We start from the raw sequence: 23,287 nt of genomic DNA, 5'->3' as shown, positions 1-23,287 counted from the left end.
ATAAATGCAATTCCTCCCTTCCCTCCTCCTCTCCACCCCCGCTCATATTTTTATTTGCCCTTAGAAATATCAAGAATATCAAGCCTCATTTGTTTGTGCTGAAATCTCTCTTGCAAGATTTCCCTGGCCTCAGACTAAGAGCTTTTCTTCCAATTGTTCAGTCAAGTAAGTGCATGCGTGGGAAAAAGAAAGGAAGAAGAATTTCTAATAGCATAAATTAAAAAGAAACCTTCCTGACTTCTCTCTGATTTCAGGGTTTCATTGTGTTAAAAAATGGAATATCACAAACTAGTTGCCAAGTACCTTCAGGAAGGAGGCGAAAGTGCTAAACTAAAAATCAACCAAACAAAAAAACCTTTTCAGAAGTATCATCAGGGTGCTTTTTAGTCATTACAATTTTTCTGAAAGACCTCTGCAGACCATTTTAGTTCAGCAGTAAACCTGGCTCCTATCGTGTTTTCTGGTCATTACTTTCCTCTCTGCTACTTTGTGTTAAGTCATCAAGCAGCTCTCCCTCAATACCAATTGACAAATATTTTACCTGTGTCCCAAGATCTTTCATCCTGGCCAAGGCAAGCTCTCTCAGGTTCCCGTGCTCCACTCCAGAGCTGACGAGTGGCATTGGGATATCTCTGCATGTAAGAGGAAAAACAAAAACCTCAAGCAACTGCAGTAGCAGACAATACACCATAAAGCGCCATTACGGTCACCTAAGCCAAGATCCCAAAGAGCAGACCACAGAACTTACCTGAATTACCTTTCTTTCAAGTCTTTGGTTGAACAAGAAATAACACAGGCAAAACACAAGTAAAAGCAGGAGAAAAATCAAGGGAAAAAGCTACAGATTTTCTTTCAGTAAAAAGACTGAAGACAAAAGTAGGCTTTTACAATCCTGAGAAATAGGTTATAATTTTGCTCTCAGTTCTTCACTTGGAAGTCTGGGGGGAAAAAAGGATCATCCAGCCAAGGCTGTGCCTCGCCTAGGACTCCAGGTCAAATGTTCTTCATGGTATCTGCTGCTGGAGACGAGCAATTCCGAACCAGACCGCGTCTTTCTGCAGTCTCTGAATTGAATGTCCATCAGGGAAAATTCATCAGAATTACAACATTTTTATTCTGGGACACTAGCTGTTTAAAAGTGAAAAAGTTCTGTTTAGCAAATGATTTGCAGCAAAAGCCCAGCCAGAAAGTCTAGGGCCTTCCTACAGGAATGTAAATCATGAGTCTGCAAATGGCAGAACTCCTTCCTTCAGTTCTCCAAGGGAAGTACTAAAATGAAATTTGAAAGCAAGACCAGGTTTGGACTCTCCATTGCCTTCCAGGGCAATTTGTCCCTCTAGAGATTAGCAGAGCAGGGTACCATCCCTTAGGGAAAGGAGGATTTATGCATCCAGATCAAGCTGAAACAGAAACATGTGGATTATTGGCATACCCCACTGCACACTCACCTTATATCTAATGCTGTGCTATACGGTGGTCCCAAATGCTTCTCCCTCCCCCTGCTCAAACTCCACCCTGGCACCTCTGATAACACACCACCCAAGTGCATTACTGTGTAATCCAAACCCCCTCAGATCTTTGCAGAGAAATAAGGACCATACAAACATGAAAGATACTCGGAACGCTGTACAACAGGTTGGTCTCGAAACAGGGCTCAAACACTCCTTGGCGAGTATTCCTCCTTTTTCTTTATCTATGCAAGCATTCAACAGACTAAAGAACAGAATATCACAAAAACCATACAGAGAATGGGATGGTTCAGGGAATTGGTAATGTAATTAGCTTAATCCATCTTGGTTCAGTAGTGATTGAAAGTCATCACCATCTAGCAGCTGTCTGATGACCTCCGTAAAATGTATTAATTGATCTATTCAGTTCCGTAAGGACTTGCATTCACATCACGGCCCCCATTAACAATTACTATTTTTGGCAGTAGCTGTATAAAAGATTAAGGTCTTCAAGGGTCCTAAAGACCTGATCCTTGTGCTGCTTCAGCCTTGTAGAAGTCCAAGACACTGGCAGGGAGAGCAAGCAAAGGAGTTTTCCTTTACTGTTAAGAATGAAAACAAGGGCTTCAGGCTCCGAGATTCTCCTCCTATTTCAGCATCGCACTCCCATTTCGGTACAACTTCCTCCAGCATAATGGAGGCCCTGTGTTTTACTTTCCTCCCCTGTTTTCCCTGCTCTTTTTTCTATAAAGGCAAAGGGTCTATGAAAAATTCCTCGCCTCTTACACTCGCATGCCAAGAAGTTGAGGCAAAATACAATTAGCTAACCAGTTCATTTATTCAGTGGATTTCTTTGAGTAAATAAGACACTGCAGAGCCAACACAACATACTTCAAAGAGCTTCAATTAGAGGAAATGAGCACTTCACATTGTGACTAAAGGACACACTAGAGGAGGACGGCATTTTCATCAGGGTATGTTAGATCTACAGTGATAATCTAACTAAACGCCTTTCTTCTAATTATGGAACAACTCCAAAAAGTCAGGCTGTATGTATTTTCCCTACAGGAACACAGATAAAACATCCTGACATCTTCCACTACCAGGTCTTTAGCTAAATCCAGAGTCAGCTATGAAATAGTAAATAAAGTACTACAAATAAAAGACAGATTACAACACACAGTAACTTGAGCCTCTCTCATCTGCCTACTAGGGAGCAAACTAAATTAAAATATGAACGTGAAAAATAAGCTGTTCAAGACAAAGAAAGCAAGAAATAGGTTTTCCATCCCCACTTGAGATTAGGGCAGAGCATTTAAATAAGTACGTTGTGTGCATCATGAGCGTACACACTAACTGCCTATTTTGAGTAGCCACAAGACAGCATTGTACCAGTGATTTCAGGACTTGTTAAAATGCTAAACAAATCCAGGGATACGGTGGATTAAATCCTGACCTTATTAAAGTTAATGTGCAATTTGCCAGAAGCTTCAACAAGACCTATTTAATCTTCTATTTTTCAAACATTTTGCATTACTTAGGACACTTGTGAAGTTGATTGAAGCACACAGTGAAAGTCTAAAGACCTTGAGTCTGCTCACAGCTCTGACTTATTATACGATCTCAGTTGAGTAAGGTATTTTATTTCTTCATACCTACATCTCCCCAGCAGTACAGTGAAAATAACATTCACATAAAACACCGAGATCCACGAAAGGAAAAGTCTCAAGGCGTGCGGCACTACTCCTGTCATTTCACGCCTTCTCACACACCAAGGCACTTCGGTGATAATGAGGTTCACAAACGTTCAGGATAAATACAGTATTAAGCATCTCTGACAGTTACAAAACACCCTGGAAGATATATTCTCCTCCAACCAGCCATTAGCAACAGCATCTTTTTTTTTTTTTTTTTTTTTCCAAAACATATTTAACCTGGTTTCCTGAAGCAGAAAGACTTCTACAGTGTTTTGTCAGTGACACCTCTCCCATACTCACCTGACTCCATAAACTGATTATTCTGAGCATGTGAGGGACTACCAAAACATTGAGTCCCTTATGTTTCCTCAAAACCTGGCGCTAGGGAACAGAGATCCCGAATTATGGTCCTAATAAGGAAGGGCATAGATAGCTCAGCCTTTTTCTGGTGGTGTTTGCTAGAAAACCTGAATGCACAGACCAAACGGGCAGTCAGTCTGCAGAGAGCTCGGGACAAGCTCCCAGCTGGGGTACAAGCTGAATCTGAAAGGAATAGAACCTAAATAGAAAAATAGAAATAGAAAAATGGAAATAGAACCTAAAACGTGGGCTGTGGCAGCAGGCTGGAGGGAGATGGAAAGGGCCTGGGTCAACAATGGAGAACGGGGAAAAAGTCGCTGTCCTCAGCGAAGCAGTGTTGGGAACAGGCCACAAATGTTTTTAGAAAACCGGCTTCGTTCATTATTCTGTTACAGAGTCACACAATGGCCCTGAAAGCAATTTAGATCAAAGTAATAGCTTCTGGACTTTGCACTGGAGGTGTAAAAATCTGTAATCACCACGAACAAGTTTCAGATAACATGAGCCAGTCGGTAAGAAAACAGCTATTCCGCTGGAACATAATAACTGACAACCAGATGACAGCTGGACGGAGGCTGCTGCTGTTAACAGCAGAAATCATAGTCAAGCTCAGGCAAATCGGCACACCAAGCAAAGACTTTTCCAGGCCTGTGTTCCTTAGGAGAAGACCTGCTAGGCTGCAAACTCATGTCATCCTCTTAGAATAAACCTGTTTGGTTTAGGTACGATGCTATGGTGATAGCATCATGAACAAACGGGCCATTGCATCTGTAACAGCGGAATCGATGACAAAGGAGGAGATCTGCAGGGAGAAAAGATAGTTTTGCCTTTAATAATGCTCCTACAAGTGACGTGAAAAGCCTGGGGGAACATCAAGTAGATATTTCCTGTAAGCCATGTTTTGCCTTCTTCATCAGTACCACATCTTTCTTCTCAGAGTTCAGCTACAGCCACCGGTTTCCCACAGTAACAAAGATCTGAAGAAAGGATCTCCCGATGGCTGAACTGTGTCTTGGTTACTACAGACTGCTGGATCACGATCACATTCATAAACCTAATCAAGAATCATAGAATCGTTTAGGTTGGAAAAGACCTTTAAGATCATCCAGTCCAACCATTAACCTACACTACTAAGTCCACCACTAAACCAATTAATGGTAGAGTAAGAATTTCATGTTTCCTGGCTTGGTGGCTGGATTGTTTTTTAATGAAAGTAAAACTAGGAATCATTAAGGTTGGAAAGGATCTCTAAGATCATCAGTCCGACCATCAACCCAACACCAAGCTTCACCATATTTCTGTTTAGCTTCTCTTCCTCTCTGGCAACTTTGGAAAGCTACTCCAGAATCTCAGTCCTGACCAAAAATTCCCAGCTTCCTGCCTTGTTTTATGCAAGGCTACTTCTTATTTTCTTGTTCTCTGCCTAAATCAATGTTCCTATTTCTTAAAATGTTATTTTCCTTCTCTCACAGATTTGCAGAGGTCATTTATGTCTATATCTATCCTCCAAACAAAAGACTGATGCTCCTCTGCACATATTTCCACAGTTTATTTTCCTGAAGATGGGGATTATTCCAGACAAGGTCTTACCAAAGACATGCTGCATTAATGCTTTCATCTCTAAGAAGAGTTATCCTGAAAAAAATGCTTTTCATGGCTGCATTCACCAGTAGCTTATTCATATTACAGACCAAGACATTAAGAACTTTTTCTCCTCTGCTGTTTTCACATGGTGATCTCAAGGTTTGCAGCAAAAACCCCTCCAAGCTTGACCTCAAACTTCCCTGAACTACATCTCACGCCGTCTGTATCGCTCCACCTTCACCACCACCAGATCCTGCTCGTGCATCTTCTCTTTCAGTGACGCTTCCCAGCCCTGCAAGGTTTCCTCAATGCCCTATTACTTTTTGTGTCATTGTAAATAAATATGATTTTGAGCAAGATTAGTTTTTAAATGGATGTTTGAGAAACTCCACTAATAACTCTGAGTCCCTACTTTCTTTGTCAAAGCTCCCCAGCATTTCTTGCCTTCAGCCACTTACTTCTCTGCCGTGTTTCTCTGCTTATCCCTGTTCCATCATATTTCTGATAGGGCACAAAATCAAATGCCTTAGAGAAGTCCAGGCAGGTGAGGTCTAACGCCCAAGGCTTTCTCATTCTGCACGCTCTTGGCGAGCGAGGCATTGGCACTGTTTCCAGCTCACGTAGCTGGAAGCCAGCTGAGTATTGTCCATACATGCAAAAATAGGCAAGTATGCTATAGCCTCCCCTCCTAATATCAGACAGATGTAGGAGATAACAGAAGAAAAATAATCCAAGGAAGACCCCACACTGAAAATACAGTGCTAAATGGAAGTATTATCTATCGTCCTGGGAGGTGAGTGCTGGAAATAATGGCACTACCACAGTACATTTATGAAAACCCTGCAACACCCACAGGGAAAGAAAGGAAGTCTCTATAGCCAAAAAAAATGACACACCTCACAGCTCCTGCAATAAATATAGGAAACTTCACCCACAGCAAAGGGGCAATTATCCACCAAGATCATTAAAGCACTACGTGTGCCACATCCTATGCTCTTGTCTGACTGGCAACGAAAGCCGGGCCTCCAGAAATCTTGAAGTTTCTGGGTTCATTAGAGAGGCAGTTCAATTTAAATAGCTTCTCATTCTACTTGGCCTTTCCCATTCTGAATAGATAGCAAGCAGTTTTAAAAATCTTTAGTGCATTAATGATGAAGGCTGAAAAAATAATAAAAGGCTGAGTTGGACCTTGCTGTAATTAAAGTAAGAATCCCTCCAAGTGCAATAAATCAAGATACAAGGCCCACCACAGATAATTACCTCTGAACACGGTACACACGTGTCCACGGTGGGACAAGGGCCAGGATTCTGGCCACCAGATCCACAAGAGTGCTGGGGGGGTAGCTCTTGTATCTTCCAGTCTTCCACAGCTCGTACAGACCAGTGCCACGGATCACTAGTGTCGGGTAGAGCTTCATGCCGTCTGGGCGAAAAGCAGGATTCTCAAAAAACTCCTGCAAAAGTGGAACAAAAAATGCAAGTCAGGGCAAAACAAACTACATTTCCTGGGGCTTTAGTGCCCCAACAAAACTAATTTCAAGACAGGTTTTGTAAAAAGCAATTGTAAGTACGGTTTAAGTATTAACTGGCTTACATTGAATTTCCAGTATTTATCAGTTTACGACGCTTTTAGAAATAAAAGAGCATGTTCTAGATTTAAAGAGAAGGCCACTAAAGAAAAAAACCCACACGACAATGCTACGAGTCAAATCTGTACATTATTTCTACCTTTCAGCATGAATTCAATAGATATTGCACCATTTATTGTAACAGACTCTGCTCAGAATTAGAACAATAGAAATGAGTGTACTTATCTTCAATCTCAGCAGACCACATTTAGAGATTAATCAATGTGTCTGGGACACATCATTTGAATAGCAATGAAGAAAAACAGATTCATTCTACAATGATGTTCTGAACAATCCTGGAGAACGGGAGGACAAACTGTGTCTCCTGCTAACTTCTATGACTAAATCCCAGTATAGAACTGCTAATTGAACGGCACTAGCTCGCACCACACAAGAATCACATTGTTCATTTGCAGATTAAATTTCAGTAATGACAATTAAAATAAAATCACTTACGGGGGGGGAAAAAAAAATCAAAAACCAGGCAAGGCACCCTGAACCAAGCAACCATTAAATTGACTTAAGCGATGACGTGGCCCTCATTATAATAGCATCTACGGGCCGGATCTAACACTGGATTAGACTGTTGCACACTTGAAATCCACTGCTTGATCCCTCTCCAGCATGGTATTCTCATAGTAATAAAAAAAATACAAGTTTGTTAAGGTAATGGTAGGCTACTGCGGTCCCACCAGTTGCTGCGCTAGCTTTGGTATTCACCAGCACTTCGCTGAAGTGCTTCAACACATTTGCATGGCCCAGACCCACTCAGACATTTTGCTACGTTTCCTACTGCCGCTGTGTGTCAAACCAGCTCCTGGAGTGCTCCAGCAAGCCCCGACGTTGGAATAAAGTGCCATCAGCAGCCTGCTGGGAGCAGGACCTCCCCACCTGGGCAGCACTAAGCAGCTCTGTTGGCTCCTTGTGCTTCACAAAACCACACTTCAACATGATAAAAAGCAGCAAATGGCTTGCTGCTAGCTTAAGCACACCAAAATGGATCTGCACAGACTTGAAGGCATGCTAGATCCAGCACGAGGAGGCGAGCAAGGTCAGAGGAATGGCAGGATCACGTCAGCCCAGGCTGCTTCTGGCAGACTCCCTGCCTAAGCCTGGGGCCAGCTCCAGCAGCCTCCGTCCTGCACGCCCGCACTCCGGTGCCACCCTGCCTGCTGTGCAGCTACAGAGAAAGACAGACCAGAGAGCTAATCCAGCTGAAAAAAGAAAACGGTTCAAAAAATATCTTTTCCGGGCAGCCCAGCCTCCTGAGCCATTTATGCACATCCTCACGAACAGAGAGATGGGGACAACTGAGTCAGTCCAAGAGACAAAACAATATCTGGACCATGGATAAAGTCCACGCTGCTGCTGCAAAATTAGCTGTCAAATCCTGCATCCCTGGTCTGATGAAGCTTCAGCCACCAGCACGCCAGCAGCACTGCTGCCTTAAGGAGCAGTAAGTCCCTGATGGCCCCATAAAGAAAATAACAACACAAGGGGGAGGTACTGGTTGTAAATTTTGCAGGGTTGTTTTAGCTCGGATCCACTCACTGACTTACCTGCAGCGCTGCAAAATGGTTGTGCCAAAAGCTGCTGCTGCTGCTGAGAGAACCCCATCCAGGCACAGCCTCGCTGTGCTCACCTCGTTACAGAATCGCTAAACAATTTGGTTCATGCAGAAAGTGAGACTCACGTTCTCCACCCTCAGCCTCCAGGAGGGATATCTAACGCATTTCTCCTCAAAGAGTATCCAAGACACAAGACCAACCATCCCAGACAGGTAACGCACCTTGTATCCCATTAAGCTGCGCTATCTGTAAAGTAAATGGTTTACAAGAAAGTTGGCCAAAGGCAGATAAAGGCAGATGACTGAACCCCGGTGTCAAGGTGCTCACTCCGGAGTGTGCGTAGATATAAGGTTGGTCTCCTCCTTTCCTCAGGTCTGTTTATGCACTCTGCGAACACTCCTGTTCGTCACGAATCTCACATCGCCACCATGAGATCAAAAAACACACTTATCTTGCCAGCTCTGTGAAATAATAAAATCATCATCACCACCTCTGAGGATAGGACATAAATGACTTACTGGGAGACGCTCTGGGCTGCTTTGTGCTCCACAGGCAGCAGATGTGATAGTTCCCTGCCCTGCCCAGGCTTCCAGCCATGCCATCCTGCTCCCAACCTCGTGCCAGCTCCCATTCCTGATGGACTCTTGACCAGGATGACCCACCTCACTAATGCAGGAGAAGCCAACAGGCATTTTCTTTTGTTTCGGCGTTGGGCTGCGTTATGGAACGATTTATTGAGCAACGCTGATGAATGACAGACTATCTCAAGTTGGAAAGGACCCATAAGGACCATCAACTCCAACTCCCAATAAGTAAGGTCAGAAACAGGATCTGCCCCTATATGACATTGGGGAACCATTATGTCTGCTTAATGCATCTCTTGGAAGCGCGTGTCCTCCCCTCTGCCCCAAGGGTTCAGCTTGACTTTGCAGGCTGGTACTGTCGCTGGTGGCTGTCAGGGAAGGCAGACATGCCCTGCCCTTGGCTGACCACTCTCACCACTTCTTCTGCGCTGGCCCTAGCACGTATCTGATGCTCTAGATGCAAAGAGGGGTGGAAATAGATCACTGGACTCATTTTCAAAGCAGCCCACTGAAGCAGGTGTGTAATCCAAAGTTACATAGCATATGAGGTAGTGTAGGGTCAGAAAATTAATTCAGAATCCTGTTGTCCTGGAACAACCCAAAAGGACAGACTCCTATCTTTTGTGGGTGGTGAGAAGTGCTCTAATGTAAAGCAAAGCAACTGTGAAAGAAGGAATAAGAAAATTGTGTAAGAGATGATTGTTCTAACAAGAGGAGCTCTATGACCAAGTGGCACTGAAGAAGAGGAAGACATTAAGGTAAGAAAGCAATGATGCTTCCACAATGAGATATAGGAAAATAAATAAACCATTCCAGCAAGGAAAAAAGGCTTCCAGTAAGGTTATGTATTAATATTCGCAATGATACTGAACTGAACGCAAAAGCATGTATGATTCACCAGTCAGACTATTTAAACATTCACTGATTTACATTGCAGATTAAAGGCAAAGGCATCAACACAGCACTAAGGTTAAAGCCAGCCAGCAGTCAAAGGCAAGGTCAAAAGTTAAGGTTTCTAATCACATCGTGAATTTTGCCATTTCATACATACTGCATATTTTACCTCAATGTATTAAGCTAGCAATGCTACTTCGTATTTCAGTAATACTGGCATTAACAAAGCAACAGATTTTCATATTTATTTCTTAACATATTTCTCAAAATGTTCCTCAAGTTTAATTATTTCAAAAGTAATTACTTTCAAACAATACAACGAAGCAGTGTCTCCTTTTTTCCTGAACCCCTTTTTCCAGCAGTAAACTTCAAACAGTTTCTGCAAATCCTAGTATTTAAAGGCTTAACCTTTTCCCATTTACAAACAGTTTTGATTAAGTCTCTCATGAAACAAAGGGACTATAAAATGCTATCGCATGCCAAGCTTTAGTAGGAATTGTAGCCTTTTCTTTTTTTAATTAGACACCTTAAAAGGTGTCTTTGACTGATAAAAACGTTCAGAACGGTTTACTGCCAAAACAAATTCAATCCCTAAAACATGCGTTCCAGAGACCACCATCTACGGCATCATTGGAGCCAACGGGAGGCTTTCCATCAGCTCCAGCAACCACTCAATCAGGGCTTAAATCCACGTCTGCTAATGTACTGTGAAGTTAGAGGTTAAAGATGACCTAGAGAGAAAGGATCCTTACGTATTTCCAGTCTTTTTGAATCACTTGAGGATGCGGCGTAGTACTCTCACATGCATGAATATTCCAAATGTTAGCACATACAACTTCAACGATACTGAACCAATTTTCTTTGAAGTTTTCTCCCCTCTAGCTAAAGACCGTAAACCAACTAGCATTTAACACGTCCTGTATAATAAAAATGGATGCGAGAGTAATGTAAAATTTGTGTGTGTGGAGGGTGGACAGGACGTGAGAAGTTATTGTAGCGGTTTAATTGTAATTAAAAAAAAAAGGTCAGTTCAGATCAGTTGAAACTTAAATGATCTGGAGGTTCATAAACATGGACCTTTTCATATCCTAAAATAACGTTTCTCATAACCTTGCCCGATTTATGTGGTATTAGAGAAAAGTTGAGCACCTTCCTCTATTGACATTGAGGTGCTGGGGCGTGTCCAGAGAAGGGCAATGGAGCTGGGGAAGGGTCTGGAGCACAGGGCTGGTGGGGAGCGGCTGAGGGAGCTGGGGGTGTTCAGCCTGGAGAAGAGGAGGCTGAGGGGAGACCTGATCGCTTTCTACAACTACCTGAAAGGAGGGGGCAGGGAGGGGGGTGTTGGGCTCTTCTCCCAAGGAACAAGCGATAGGACAAGAGGAAATGGGCTCAAGCTGCACCAGGGGAGGTTTAGGCTGGAAATTAGGAAAAATTTCTTCATGGAAAGGGTAGTCAAGCATTGGAACAGGCTGCCCAGGGAAGCGGCAGAGTCCCCATCCCTGGAGGTATTTAAAAGATGTGTTGATGTGGCGCTTAGGGACATGGTTTAGTGGTGGACTTGGCAGTGTTAGGTTAACAGTTGGACCTGATGATCTTAAATGTCTTTTCCAACCTAAACGATTCTATGATTCTATTTTTTCACAGCAAATAACCTAATGAGTAACCAGAAAATCTTGGAATACACAATTTTTTTTGCTTCACCTGAGCTCCACTAAACATACTTTACTTGTAGGAACAGCTGCTCTGTGAATTACAAACAATGAAACTTAATAAGATCCCATCAACACACATTCAGTCCACAAGGTTATACAAGTTAGCTGCTAACATGTTTTATGAGAACAGTAATTGATTTTACTAGCATATGCCTTTGTTGTAGAAGTTCCCTGTTATTAAAGCTAATGGCATCTATAGGATCCATTCATCTACTCAGTACATCCATCTCATAAACTCAGTGCCACTATGAATAATCAGGGTCCAATGGGTGTAAAATCAGTCATTTAGATGCCAAGCCGCCACTGATTTTTCCATCAGGGCAGACATATCAAAGCGCGTGATGGAATCCTTTTGTCCAACTCCCATCGATTGCTTTGAGTCTTAAAAATTGCATGACATTGTAATTACTGTCCGAGAAAACAGACATTAATTGAAAACTGAAAGTCAACACAACACTATGTGAATCAAAAAGAGATCATATATAAGAGGAGACGGAATCAGGAGATGAAGTCCTGAACTCAAATATTTCACTTTTATGCGCGTTTGCAATCACCTTTTTAAACAGAAAACGCGTTAGTCACCCATGTATCTGTTCAGAGTTGCAACAGAAAGGTTAAATGATTTGGGATCGCAATGAGACCACACAGCGGTCTGGTCCCATTTTCAAGTTTGGTAATAGCACAGCTCAGCCAATATTAAAAGATTATACCTTGCAGTTTTAATCTGATTTTACTGACCACTTAAGGACAGAACAAATTAGAAACATGTTTTGAAAACACCCAAAAGCTGCAGTTCTCCCCCTCACTCCAAAAAGAAAAAAAAAAAAAAAATTTCATCTTTTTACAGACCAAAGATTCAGTTGCCATCTTTAATCTTCTTGCTCTCAAGATGTTCAACTGTTCGAGGAGATATCAGTTATAGGATAAGTGCTGCGATTTTTTAAAGTGATTTACTAAAATGTCAGAATTTGTTAAAAATAAAGGTCACCAAAATCTATTTTTTAATGACTGTCCACTAGCAATCAAGTGCCACTCAACCTGATTCTTGAATTGGTTCCTTTACTATAGTCCCTGCATTAAGCAGATGATTAAATTCATGTTGATGAACATTATCTTAACTCTCCATATTACATCATTCCTTATCTCCATCAGCTGTATTATTTATAACTATGAATACTGGTAGCACTTGAAAGCTACTGTGCTGAATGACACCTCCAACTCTACAGGGAACGAACAATCACTTAGTAGTTTAATTATATGCATTAATAGAAGCTTGTGGCTCAAAAATGTGGCTCCGTTTTAACTCAAAATTTGCATTTTCCCCTCTTTCTTGTAAATGCTAGTCTAATTAAAATGTAATGATAGGATCTGCATTCACAGACACTGACAATGGCCTACTGACCGAGAAGTATAGACTAAATTGTGCCTTTTTACTTGCCTTTTGGAGCAGCCTGGGAACACACACATCATGAAGCACCCGTTGTCAGCTGGGAAGCAGGGAAATGCGGTGCCAACAGCAAACTGAGAGGTGGTCATTCTGGAGTCATTTAACATCAGTATCTTTCAATTATAGAATCATAGAATCGTTTAGGTTGGAAAAGACCTCTAAGATCATCCAGTCCAACCATTAACCTACACTACCAAGTCCACCACTAAACCAGTTAAGGGGAGAGGAAGAATTAATTTCATGTTTCCTGGCTTGGGGGCTGGATTATTTTTTCATGAAAGTAAAACCTAGGAATCACTAAGGTTGGAAAGGATCTCCAAGATCATCAGTCCAACCACCAACCCAACACCCCCATGCCCACTAAACCATGTCCCCAGGTGCCACCTCTGCCCGTTTTTTGAACACTTCCAGGGCTGGGGACTCCCCCACCTCTCTGGGCAGCCTGTTCCAGTGCTTGACCACTCTTCCCATGAAGAAATGTGACCTTAGACTTCCTGTTAAGTTACCAGAACATAGTAAGATACTACTTGTTAGTTGCTCTGAAGACCATCTGTTTGCAGACTCTGACTCGTGATAAATGAGACAGTTTTAGATCAAGTTTACCACTTGGTAAGAGAAAGGTAATAAATAATATTTACCGTGACGCAGGTTATGAGTGCCTATGTTACATAGTGCGATCGCATACACACTGTGCAAAACCAGCAGAGCACACGTGAACACGAATGCAATGCAGACCATTCAGTGATGATAAGGCAGATAAGCCCTCTATGAAAGGGAGCCAAACTCCAGTATTTCACCTGTGGCAAGCTGGAGCTTGTTGCTCTGCTGACTATGTGCACACCCACTCTTCAAGGCATCTTTACCTGACACTTATTTTAAATACATAGAATTAAAATACAATTGAATTTTTTTTCTAATATAACCTGGGGAATTTCCAAAGTTGCCTTGGATTTATACAGAGACTGTACGTTGAAATTACTTGCGCCAAATATACCACTGTTTCTGAGGTCCATCAGGTGTTATCTGTCCTCAAAGAGTAACACTTTCTGTCCACTCGAAAGTTCTTCGGGGGAGTTACTTCATAGTGCCATTAGTAAATCCTGTTGCTGAATCGGTGATGTGTGATGAAAACACAGTACAACATGGCCACATTTTTAATTAGGCTCCTCTGAAATGCATATGTTACTCTATACATGCTATCATGGAGCTAAAAAACTGATTCCAAGGTGGACTTAAAGCAGAAATAAATCAAGTCATTTCTGCTTAATGTCTGCACTCACAGCAAAATCTCCTATAGATGTGACCATGGGGCAAAAAGTTTCTAAAGCAGATGATCCAAATTTCCAGCTCTCCTGAGAGCAACTGTAAAGCATTCTGCAATCAAGGGAGGAAAGACCATTTTCCAGTTAATTGTTATAACTTTCCTGACTATTGACAGCTACGTAACACAATCCCTTCAGTTCCTGACACATTCAAGCTGTCAAATTTCACCATCTAGTATATAAATGTAATTATGGAAACTACTAAGCCAAGAAAACATTGCCAGAAACACCAACACTTGTGCCATAAGAGGGTCAGTTCTGTGACAATGACCAGCATCTATTTTTAGCCGGTCTGCCTGCAAATTTCTTCGACACTAGCATATATTAGCATATAGAAAAAGAGCACATCAGAGACTGTAGCACAGTAATGCATGAAACAGAAAAGTTTGTTTCATATTGATTTTGCGTATTCATTTTGCTAGTCTTTAAATTCCTAAAGGAAGAGGCTCCAAATACTAAAGAAGTTTATCAGTAGCACATCACTGAAGACCTCGATATGTCTTATTGAACTATTACAATAGCACACATTAACCAAAACATATCGTTTTGGTTGTTACTTAATAGAATAATGTATATGTTGACTTTAGGATGTTCTATCACACTTCATATGTCGACTTTGTCAAATAAGGAAAGTGGATTTGCCTGCTAACGTCCAGAGTGAAGTGTAAAGGACCTTGTAATTCACCCTTCAAGAAAGCTGTTATGCCTCCTCCTTTCCCCGACAGCCTCAAAAACCCCAAATCCACATGCCAAAGGGAACTTTTCCAGAAGTGTCTACCGCAAGTGAATCCTCACAATCTTCTGCTTCACTAAGAACACATTATCCCATTAAAACCAGGAACAACTACTCTCAGGCTGCAAAGCAAGAATTCTGGTGCAGACAAACTAATTTACAGGAACATTTAGCCGACAGATGTGAAGGTGTCTTCAGCGAGTTATTTACCAAGACTATGCACCTCAGCGTCACAAATACCCTAATTCTCTACGCGGTATAGGAAAGCACTGCTGCCAGATGAGGAGGGAACATGCCCGCCTCCCATCCCATCCCTCCCGCGGTCTCTTTCTACCCCTGGACTGTCAGGATCTACAGGTTGCCTCCTGTCTAACACTCTGTTGGATAGTTGCTCTCTCCAAGTTTGCACAGAACTTACCACAAGGAGATCCTAGGCTGTGACAGTCCCCGGCACTGCTACAATACAACTCAATAATACGAAGAGACATTTAACATTTGGAAGAGGCCCTGGGCATCAGCAGCACGACCTTGGAGCGTGGTGTTGACTCCTGAACACAGTATCTATCCGAACACCAAGACAAATCTCTCCAGATTGTGCTCACTGCACCGAGCAGTCCCATCTGCTTAGTCTTGCAGGTGCTCCAAGTGAGTCTCCGTGTATTACGCAGTTTTGGAGAAACCCATGAGAATACCTCCATCAATTTGCTGTGAAGTTTCACCTTCACTTTTACCAAGCACAGAACTCTGGTCTTTATGTTTCTGGAAGGGTCAGCGTTCCCCTAGGGCTAAGTACAGGAAATACAGCATTTTTCATTGTCTTACGTACACAATTTTTGCAACACAGATCCCCGAAAGCATGTCTTCTACCCTAAAAAACATTGCGACCAGCAACTCTATACTGTTTTTGATAATCTCATCCTCCTTCCTCAGACCTCTCCTTTCCATAAGGAGCATCAATACAACCTTGTGCTCTCTCCCACCCACCTCAGCCCTGCAAAAGCTTCTCTTGTTTATGTTCACAGCAAAACCATGATGCTTTTCCAGTATGCTTTTTTAATTAAAAAAACACTAAACAAACAACAACAACAAAAAAACCCCAAAGCCCCAACAACTAAGTCCTCAGAAATTTAATTTGGACATCATGGTTTATCCACTCTGATGACAAGCATTCAGTTGCTGCTGATGGTTTGTGCTAAAATACGTATTTTACTGAATTGTGCTCTCTTTGCCTAAATGCCTGGCAAATTTGCACTCTCCATCCAAGACACATCCCTTTATTCCTGCGCTCCTTTCCATTTGGCTGTATGTTCCCAGCCATATGCTCGTTATTGACTTCAGCAGCAAGGGGCCTTAGTGAAAGAGCCCCAGAAAACAACTTCTGAATGCTGGCGTGAAAAAACGACACTTGAATAGACAGAGCGACTGTATGAGCCTATGCAACCCACAGTTGTCTGAGGACTGGTAAGTGCAGAAACAATCTTTTCGTTTAGGTAGAAAAAGGGTCTCAGCTGTACCTTTATATTTAGCAGAAGCTTCTTCTGAATGGGAGGCTATTTTAAAGGTAGCGTTTGTTATTACCATAACTTCTACGGCTGGCATGCTGGAGGAAAACGCGTGTGCAGACAAAATGCTAATTGAGGAAGACAAAGGAAGCAATCCAAGACCCATAATAAATGCCGTTTTTCCACACAGCCTTGCAATTTATCATCTCCATACTAATGGTATAGAAATATGTACCATTTCTGTGCAGTACAATGCAACGTAGCAAAGATCACGCTGCTACCGAAACCCCCATCCTTTGGATTTGCTGCTTTAAATTGTGACACCCTATCCACATTACGCATGGAGCCCCAATGCTGCAGAAGATAAGGGACCGGTTTTACCTGTACTACTCAACTGATTCAGCGATTCTGTTCCTGCACATTGTCACACCGAGGGCTGCAGCTTGAACTTCTACTTCTTTCCTACGTTACGCATGTCCAGAGAGAAGTCTGACCTGCTTTATAGGAAACATACCCAGAGCCGCAGCAAACACACCCAGCGAGCAAATAAAAAGTTATTTCCACGCAGACGCTGGGGAGAGAGAGAGAGAGACTGAAGCTTTGTCCACACAATTTGACCATCTGCAGGAGTGGGCACACACTGAGGCTTTATCTAGATATTTTATCCGCAGAAATATGAGCGCAATTATCTGTGAAAATAGTTTCTAAAAATAGACTGTTCCTTACTACCACGATTCTCATTAACATAAAAATTACCACAGCGTTGGCCATAGTTCATGAAACTATAATTGTTTCCAAAGCAAAGAGCTTTTTAGCTCTACCATTTACTAAGACTCCAAGAGAAGCTCTAGTAACTGAAGGACTGGTCATTAAGTACTGCCTAATCTATCGCTGTAAATGTGCCCACAAAAAAACCAAAAAAGACAAATTTTCAGAGGTAACGCTGGCTACCTGCCAATAATAGTGTTTCAATGAGACGTTTAGTAGGAATTGAAAGGTAAATCATTTACCCTACTAAACATTTCAGAGCTATATTTAAAAACACAGATAATTGTCTTCCCAAAAGAGTAAAAATCAATGTAGATCAGCAGTTTAACTGTCTTTTATTACAGTTATTAAAAGCTCCTGATCGAGGTGCAATATATTAGTTTCATTATGAATTTCATCTCCTTGATAAAAATAAGGGCCCTCAGGAAAGCTATCTCCTTATTTACAGCTAAAGGTGATAGAACAGTATTTAAAGTTTTACAACAACATCAAACAAATTGCAAAGAGAAAGGACACTCATATTACCCACTGCATTCCTTATTTGACCATTATTTTTCTCTCTCGTGTTCAACACACCCAAGGAGGCTGTAGCCCTCTGCATAACTTACACTTGGATCATAGATGCATCAGGCATTTCACTAAAATTAGTTTATTTCTGGGAAATGCTTATTTTGCAATTCCTTCAGAAAAAAAACCCAGCCTGACACATGACTGTAAGAAGGAGGAAGTTTCACCAGACTAAAATCATTCAGTGATTGCATTTTATTTAAAGAACACAGGAATGGCTCTGCTGAATTGAACCAAAAGTCTCTTCAGCCTGATACTTGTCTCCAGCACTGACCGGGAGATGGTTCCGCCTATGCTTTTACCCTCATCATTTTGTTTCTATGAGATTTTAGATAGACGGAGTGAAGCCACAGGAGTTCCTCATGGATCTCCTCAAGGAAAAAGAGCTTCTCAGCAACTGAAGGCCCATCTGATGTTTCTGGGCAGCATCCACCAGCTCCCACGTGCCTTCAGAGCTGGAGGGTTCCGCCAGCAACTTGCTATCACACTTCCCCCGACACTTCCCGCACTTGAAACTTCTAATCTTCTGGCTCTCCTCCCTGTTTCCTTTCCTTTTTTCTGCTCCCCAGATTTATTGCATCTATGAAGGGTCTTTAAAGTCGTTTGAGATGGGCTTACAGCCATCCCTCCCAGAGGACCAAGAGGAACAGCAACAGTAAATCATGCTTAGGCAAAGACCATAAAAATAAAATAAAATAAAGGCAAACATAGCAGTATCTTCTCCATTAATAAACGTTAGTAGCTTTGTAATATTTCTACTAGAGCAGATACAGTTTGTTGATTATACTATTGCCACTCAGTGGCTCTGCGGGAACAGAATGAGGAATTAGTAACAGTGTCCTGGGAATTCGTTAGCCTCCTAAAGTTTCTGCTTAAATCCTAAGTTCTGCTTGGTGGCCCTGTTGGCAAGTGTGATTCATGAATCCTCCCAACCATTTACCCCTAGAGTCACCTCATCTCTCTCATGCTACAACAGCAAAGCTGAGTGTTTATCACGTTCCGCAGAATGAGGTGTCTCCTCTGGTAACAATTCCATTATTCCCGCTGAGTCCTTGATTTATTCTAGCTATTATTCTAATTATTTTCTCCGACCACCTGCTACGTGAGGCACTGTGAGCCGGTTTTATCTGTTGTGCTTGCATTTGCCAACAGTAAGTAGTAGCGTGCGTGTGTACATGTACGCTACCTGACACTCCTGGCACACCGACACGGGTGGTGGGAGGAAGCAGAGCATACTCCCTCCCTGCAGCGTTTTCTCAGATGTGGAATGGGGTGAAAAGACCTGAAGTCGAAAGGAAATCCTCTGAGGCTATAAAAAGAATCGGTAGTACGGAAAGAAAGGAGGCACGATGGGGGAAGGAGTGCGGAAAGACAGCATAGCTGGGACAGAGGACTAAAAAGTTTAAAAAAAAAAGTAACTGGAATAATCTTCATGATGAAGGCAGGCAAAAAGCCAGTCAGCTGACACTTACTGTAAAAAAGAATATATACATATAACAAAAGATCTATCTAATATACTCACTCCTATCAATAAATTTTAAATTATTAGTTTAAAAATTATTAAATTTTAAATAATTATTAATAAACTCTCTAGGAAAACAGTTGCTATACACACCCACAACTTTGAAAACCTAGATACGCTTGCGAAAGAGGAACTGATGGGCATCCTAGCTGCTGGGTGGAAGTAGCAGGAGACACTTCAAAATCAATAGGTCATGAGGGACAGAAGCAATGTTACTCTTGAAACCATAATTACCTGTTCAATTTGAAGAAGCACCCAGTATTTTTAGTACGCAGTGAGCACAATCAGCAAGTTATTATCTTCCCAGGAGAAGCCCCTGTATTTAATATATCAACTGGTAATGAAGGCAAGGTGCTTAGACCTCCTTTTAAAGTCATTTTGGTTCCTTTTTGTCCTACCTTTCCCTGGTCTGAAAAGCACGTGGCTAGAAAGGAGGCTGGTGTCACAATAAATAAAGTTATTTTCTTGAAGCTTATTTAGAACTACTGCAAAAGCAAAAACCTATAAGGATCCTTGATAAGGCATAGGTGTCTTTGTCCCAAAGAGTCAGAGGTATCTTATAGGAAAATTATACGTTTTTCTGAATCGGGAGAATACTGCATAAAAAAAGCACGACTGCTGCTCATGAACAGCTTAGTACTGTTGCAAGAACGCAACAGATGCTCTCCACTGGGTTCCTTTCTTTGTTCTCACATTATTTTTATGCAGTGCAAGTGTCTAAATATTTACCAGCATGGACTAACATTTATACAGCACAACATATAAATAGGTTGTTTTAATAACTCAAAACCATGATGTAAAATTTTAAGGTAGGAAATAATGTGCTATCTAGCTGAATCCCCAGGAAAGATGGAATTACTGTCTGCTGAATACGTCTATTATGTTCACCAGCGCAGGGCTCTGGAGAAAAAAAAAAAAAGAGGGTTGTTTTTACCCTCTATTCTCTCCTATTTAAGACAAAGGATCTTTTAAAAATGAATGATAAAGCATTTAAGATAGGATGAGAAAGGCAGAGGAGAAGGTAAAAGGAAGAGGATAGCTGTCTCTTGTTTACCATTCCATCTTGGAACATGTCACAGTGATCCACAACCTCTCCACTCTCATTCCCTGCAGCTCCATTTTCCGAAACGCACAGCGATCGCTTAGCCGGGCATCAACTCCGCAGCTGCCTCTGTCGCCCAGGTCTTTCTTCATGCGCTGTCTGATGGTGCTGGGGCCCCTGTGCACCTCTAGCACGGGCATTTTTGAGTCTTCTCTCCTTTCCCATACTCCCTTCTCTTTAAAACAACACAGGTATAGCTCTTCTCCATGTTGACGGGATCTACGCACACCTTCCCCGCCAGCCCGCCTCTCCGACTCCCATTTCTCTTCCTCACGCTGCAGCATTCACATTACTTCTTGAGGGCTTCATCCTCCACACTGATTACTCATCCTCCAACTCCTCATCTGTATGTTCACTGGCATCAAATCTTAATTTGGTCTGTGAGTCCCGCTTCAGGTTTCTGAACTCATTAACAGGGCTGACACTTGAGCTGGTCTTCACCCCATCACCCTCTCTCTATTCTTGAATTCCCCCTCTTAGGGTATCATCCGGATTTCTTTCCCCCCTGCTTAGCATCTCTCTTTCCTGGCCCTCCAACCAGCCTTTTTGCCAACTCCAGTCCTTCAGCAAAAAATTCTGATCCTATCTTAACCCTTCTTTTCCTAAATTGAAAAATTTCTTAATTCTCTTTGGGCCTCATTCTCATCTACTCTCACTTTTCTCATCCTTCCCCATCACAACGTGTGAACTCCCTCCTGCCGTGTCCCAGAGCTGGCCCACCATCAGCGTTGGTTTTCCCAGCTCCTAAAGCCCAGAGACTTCTCTGGCAGAAACAGTCCAACAAGTTGACCTTCTCTGCTCTGTTTTCTCCTTCTCTTGCTTTTCTATGCTCAGCTATTTTCCCAGCTTTCTTTTAATCCCCGCCTCTCACAATTCCAGCCTTTTCACCACATTCTTGTCTCCTCTTTCTGAAAACTTTGCCTTCTGCCCCTTCTGTTTCTGCAAAAATTGTCATTCGTAAATGGACAAAATACAGCGTGGCATTACCCTTCCCCTAACAAGCAAGGGAGCCTCTGCTGGCCTGCAGAAACTGGAGGCAGTTCTGCATCATTTGAAGCTACACCTTTCAAACAGACTCCCTAAATCTCCTGCAGTGAAACAGGAGCAACTCCAGGTCCGACAGCGGAAAAGCCTTAGCCATTTATCATGAATAAGCAGCAAAGCGTAATAATCACTAAATACTTTCAATGGAAGCTTGTAATTCTGCCTTAAGTAATTCCTCCCTCTTCAGTTTTACATCTTGCAAATACCTTAGATTACTGTCTCCTCTTTGCTGGGTCTTACAGAAGGTTAGCTCTTTAAATCTTTTAGTCACTATTGCTATTCTTCCACCACAAATTCTCTCCAGCCTAATATTACTTCAGTAATGACAGGCCCATAAAGAACCCAGAACTACGGCTGCACCTTCAGGAGATACTGAGTAAGGGAGTTGGCTTTTGCCGTACTCTGCATCACAAGTAATTGTATGAAAACACAGCCAATGTCATGTCCTCCCTCTATCTCCTTCAGCACTGTAAGAAAATAATCCAGGAGCAACAGAGTCTGGGGCAGGAATTTTGAGTTAACTTCCAGCTCTGTCACTGACTTTGCCTCTAGTTGTGTGCACATCACTTTGTCCCAGATTCTCACTTCGTCACGTGAACATAATATTTGCTGAGTACTATGACAGCACGGTTACGAAGAGCTCAAGGAATTCTGCACAAAACCCCTTATAAAAAGTACCTACCAGAGTTTTCAAAATTTCCTTTGTGTACCGTACAGCTGCGTTTTCGATTGCTTCTTTCTAGACGTGCCTGTTTGCAGTGTACCAAGAGAAACCACTGCTTTCTGCCTGTACTTCTAGCCCATATATTCCGTCGCATTGATAGCTTTGTAGTGCCAGAAAGCACCTAGTCTGACCTTGCACAGAAACACACCTGTGATTCCTGTATCACGACTGCAATTTCTGCGCTATTTTAAAAAGATGACCAATTTTGACTTTAAAAAAATTTAAATGAAAAAAATCTACCACGCTACCAGATAAAGTGGTTAATTCCCTACACTGTTTACCATTTGCTCTTTTCTCATTTCAATTTCTCTAGAAATAATATTTTCTTCCACATCATTGATAAAGATATTGAACAGCACTGAGCCAAGAACAGAGATGCTATATAATACACCTATACACTCTACTTTGCAATTAATTACCTTTGAGACAGTATGCTTTCAACTTTGAATCACGTACTATTCTAAATCCAAGGAAAGAAAACCACCTTGGAAAAAAGTAAGAGCCCTAGTTAATATCGGAAGAGCTATATTCCACAGAGACCCGAGTGACTCAGTCTTTCATGAGGCAAGGATATAATTTTCTGGATGAAGTAGTTCGACAAATCTTTCTCACCCTCCACCTTCAAAAACGAATTTTAAATTATTTGTCCTTAAGAAACAATTCTGGCCGGGATCGTAACTAGCTGAGCTAAGAAAGAGAAGCAGCACTAGATGAAAAAGCTGGAACACACTAGAAACTCACGGTTATTTTAAGCCATACTCACAACAAACTGGTCCATGTCCCTTTCAAGCCCCATGTTTGGTAGATCGGGCATCATGTGCGCCACCACTTTAAAGCCGGCGTCCTTGGCTAAGTGAAAAGACTCGCATACAGCCTTCACGGTGTGACCTCTGGGAAGAGAGAAAAGAGATTCAGGATCACACAAAAAAAGACGTATTTTGATATGTTTAATGGAGATTATTCTCTGGGAAGTGAGAAGGCTTGAGTTTTATTATCCATTTATCACCACTCAAGTCTTGGAACATGGCTGCTAACGAAGTAAACTACACTAGGGGCTAAAAGTAGTGCAGTTTGCTACTTT

General features: G+C 42.0%; 1 protein-coding gene across 3 annotated transcripts in view; it reads right to left on the bottom strand.

The window, feature by feature from the left end:
- The window catches only part of ELP3 (elongator acetyltransferase complex subunit 3), a 99,031-nt gene that overhangs the window by 35,740 nt on the left and 40,004 nt on the right, over nucleotides 1-23,287 (bottom strand). For all 3 annotated transcript variants that reach the window (XM_075707443.1, XM_075707444.1, XM_075707445.1), the window contains exons 9-11: nucleotides 22,970-23,096; nucleotides 6,350-6,543; nucleotides 542-632 (exon numbers count right to left, since the gene is read on the bottom strand). In XM_075707443.1, the coding sequence (XP_075563558.1) occupies nucleotides 542-632; nucleotides 6,350-6,543; nucleotides 22,970-23,096 (412 nt within the window). The remainder of the gene's footprint in view (nucleotides 1-541; nucleotides 633-6,349; nucleotides 6,544-22,969; nucleotides 23,097-23,287) is intronic.

Source organism: Pelecanus crispus, chromosome 3 (genome assembly GCF_030463565.1).
Source record: "Pelecanus crispus isolate bPelCri1 chromosome 3, bPelCri1.pri, whole genome shotgun sequence".
Taxonomy (NCBI): Eukaryota; Metazoa; Chordata; class Aves; order Pelecaniformes; family Pelecanidae; genus Pelecanus; species Pelecanus crispus.
Note: the sequence above shows the minus strand (reverse complement) of the source record. Positions and strands in the feature narration are given on the sequence as shown.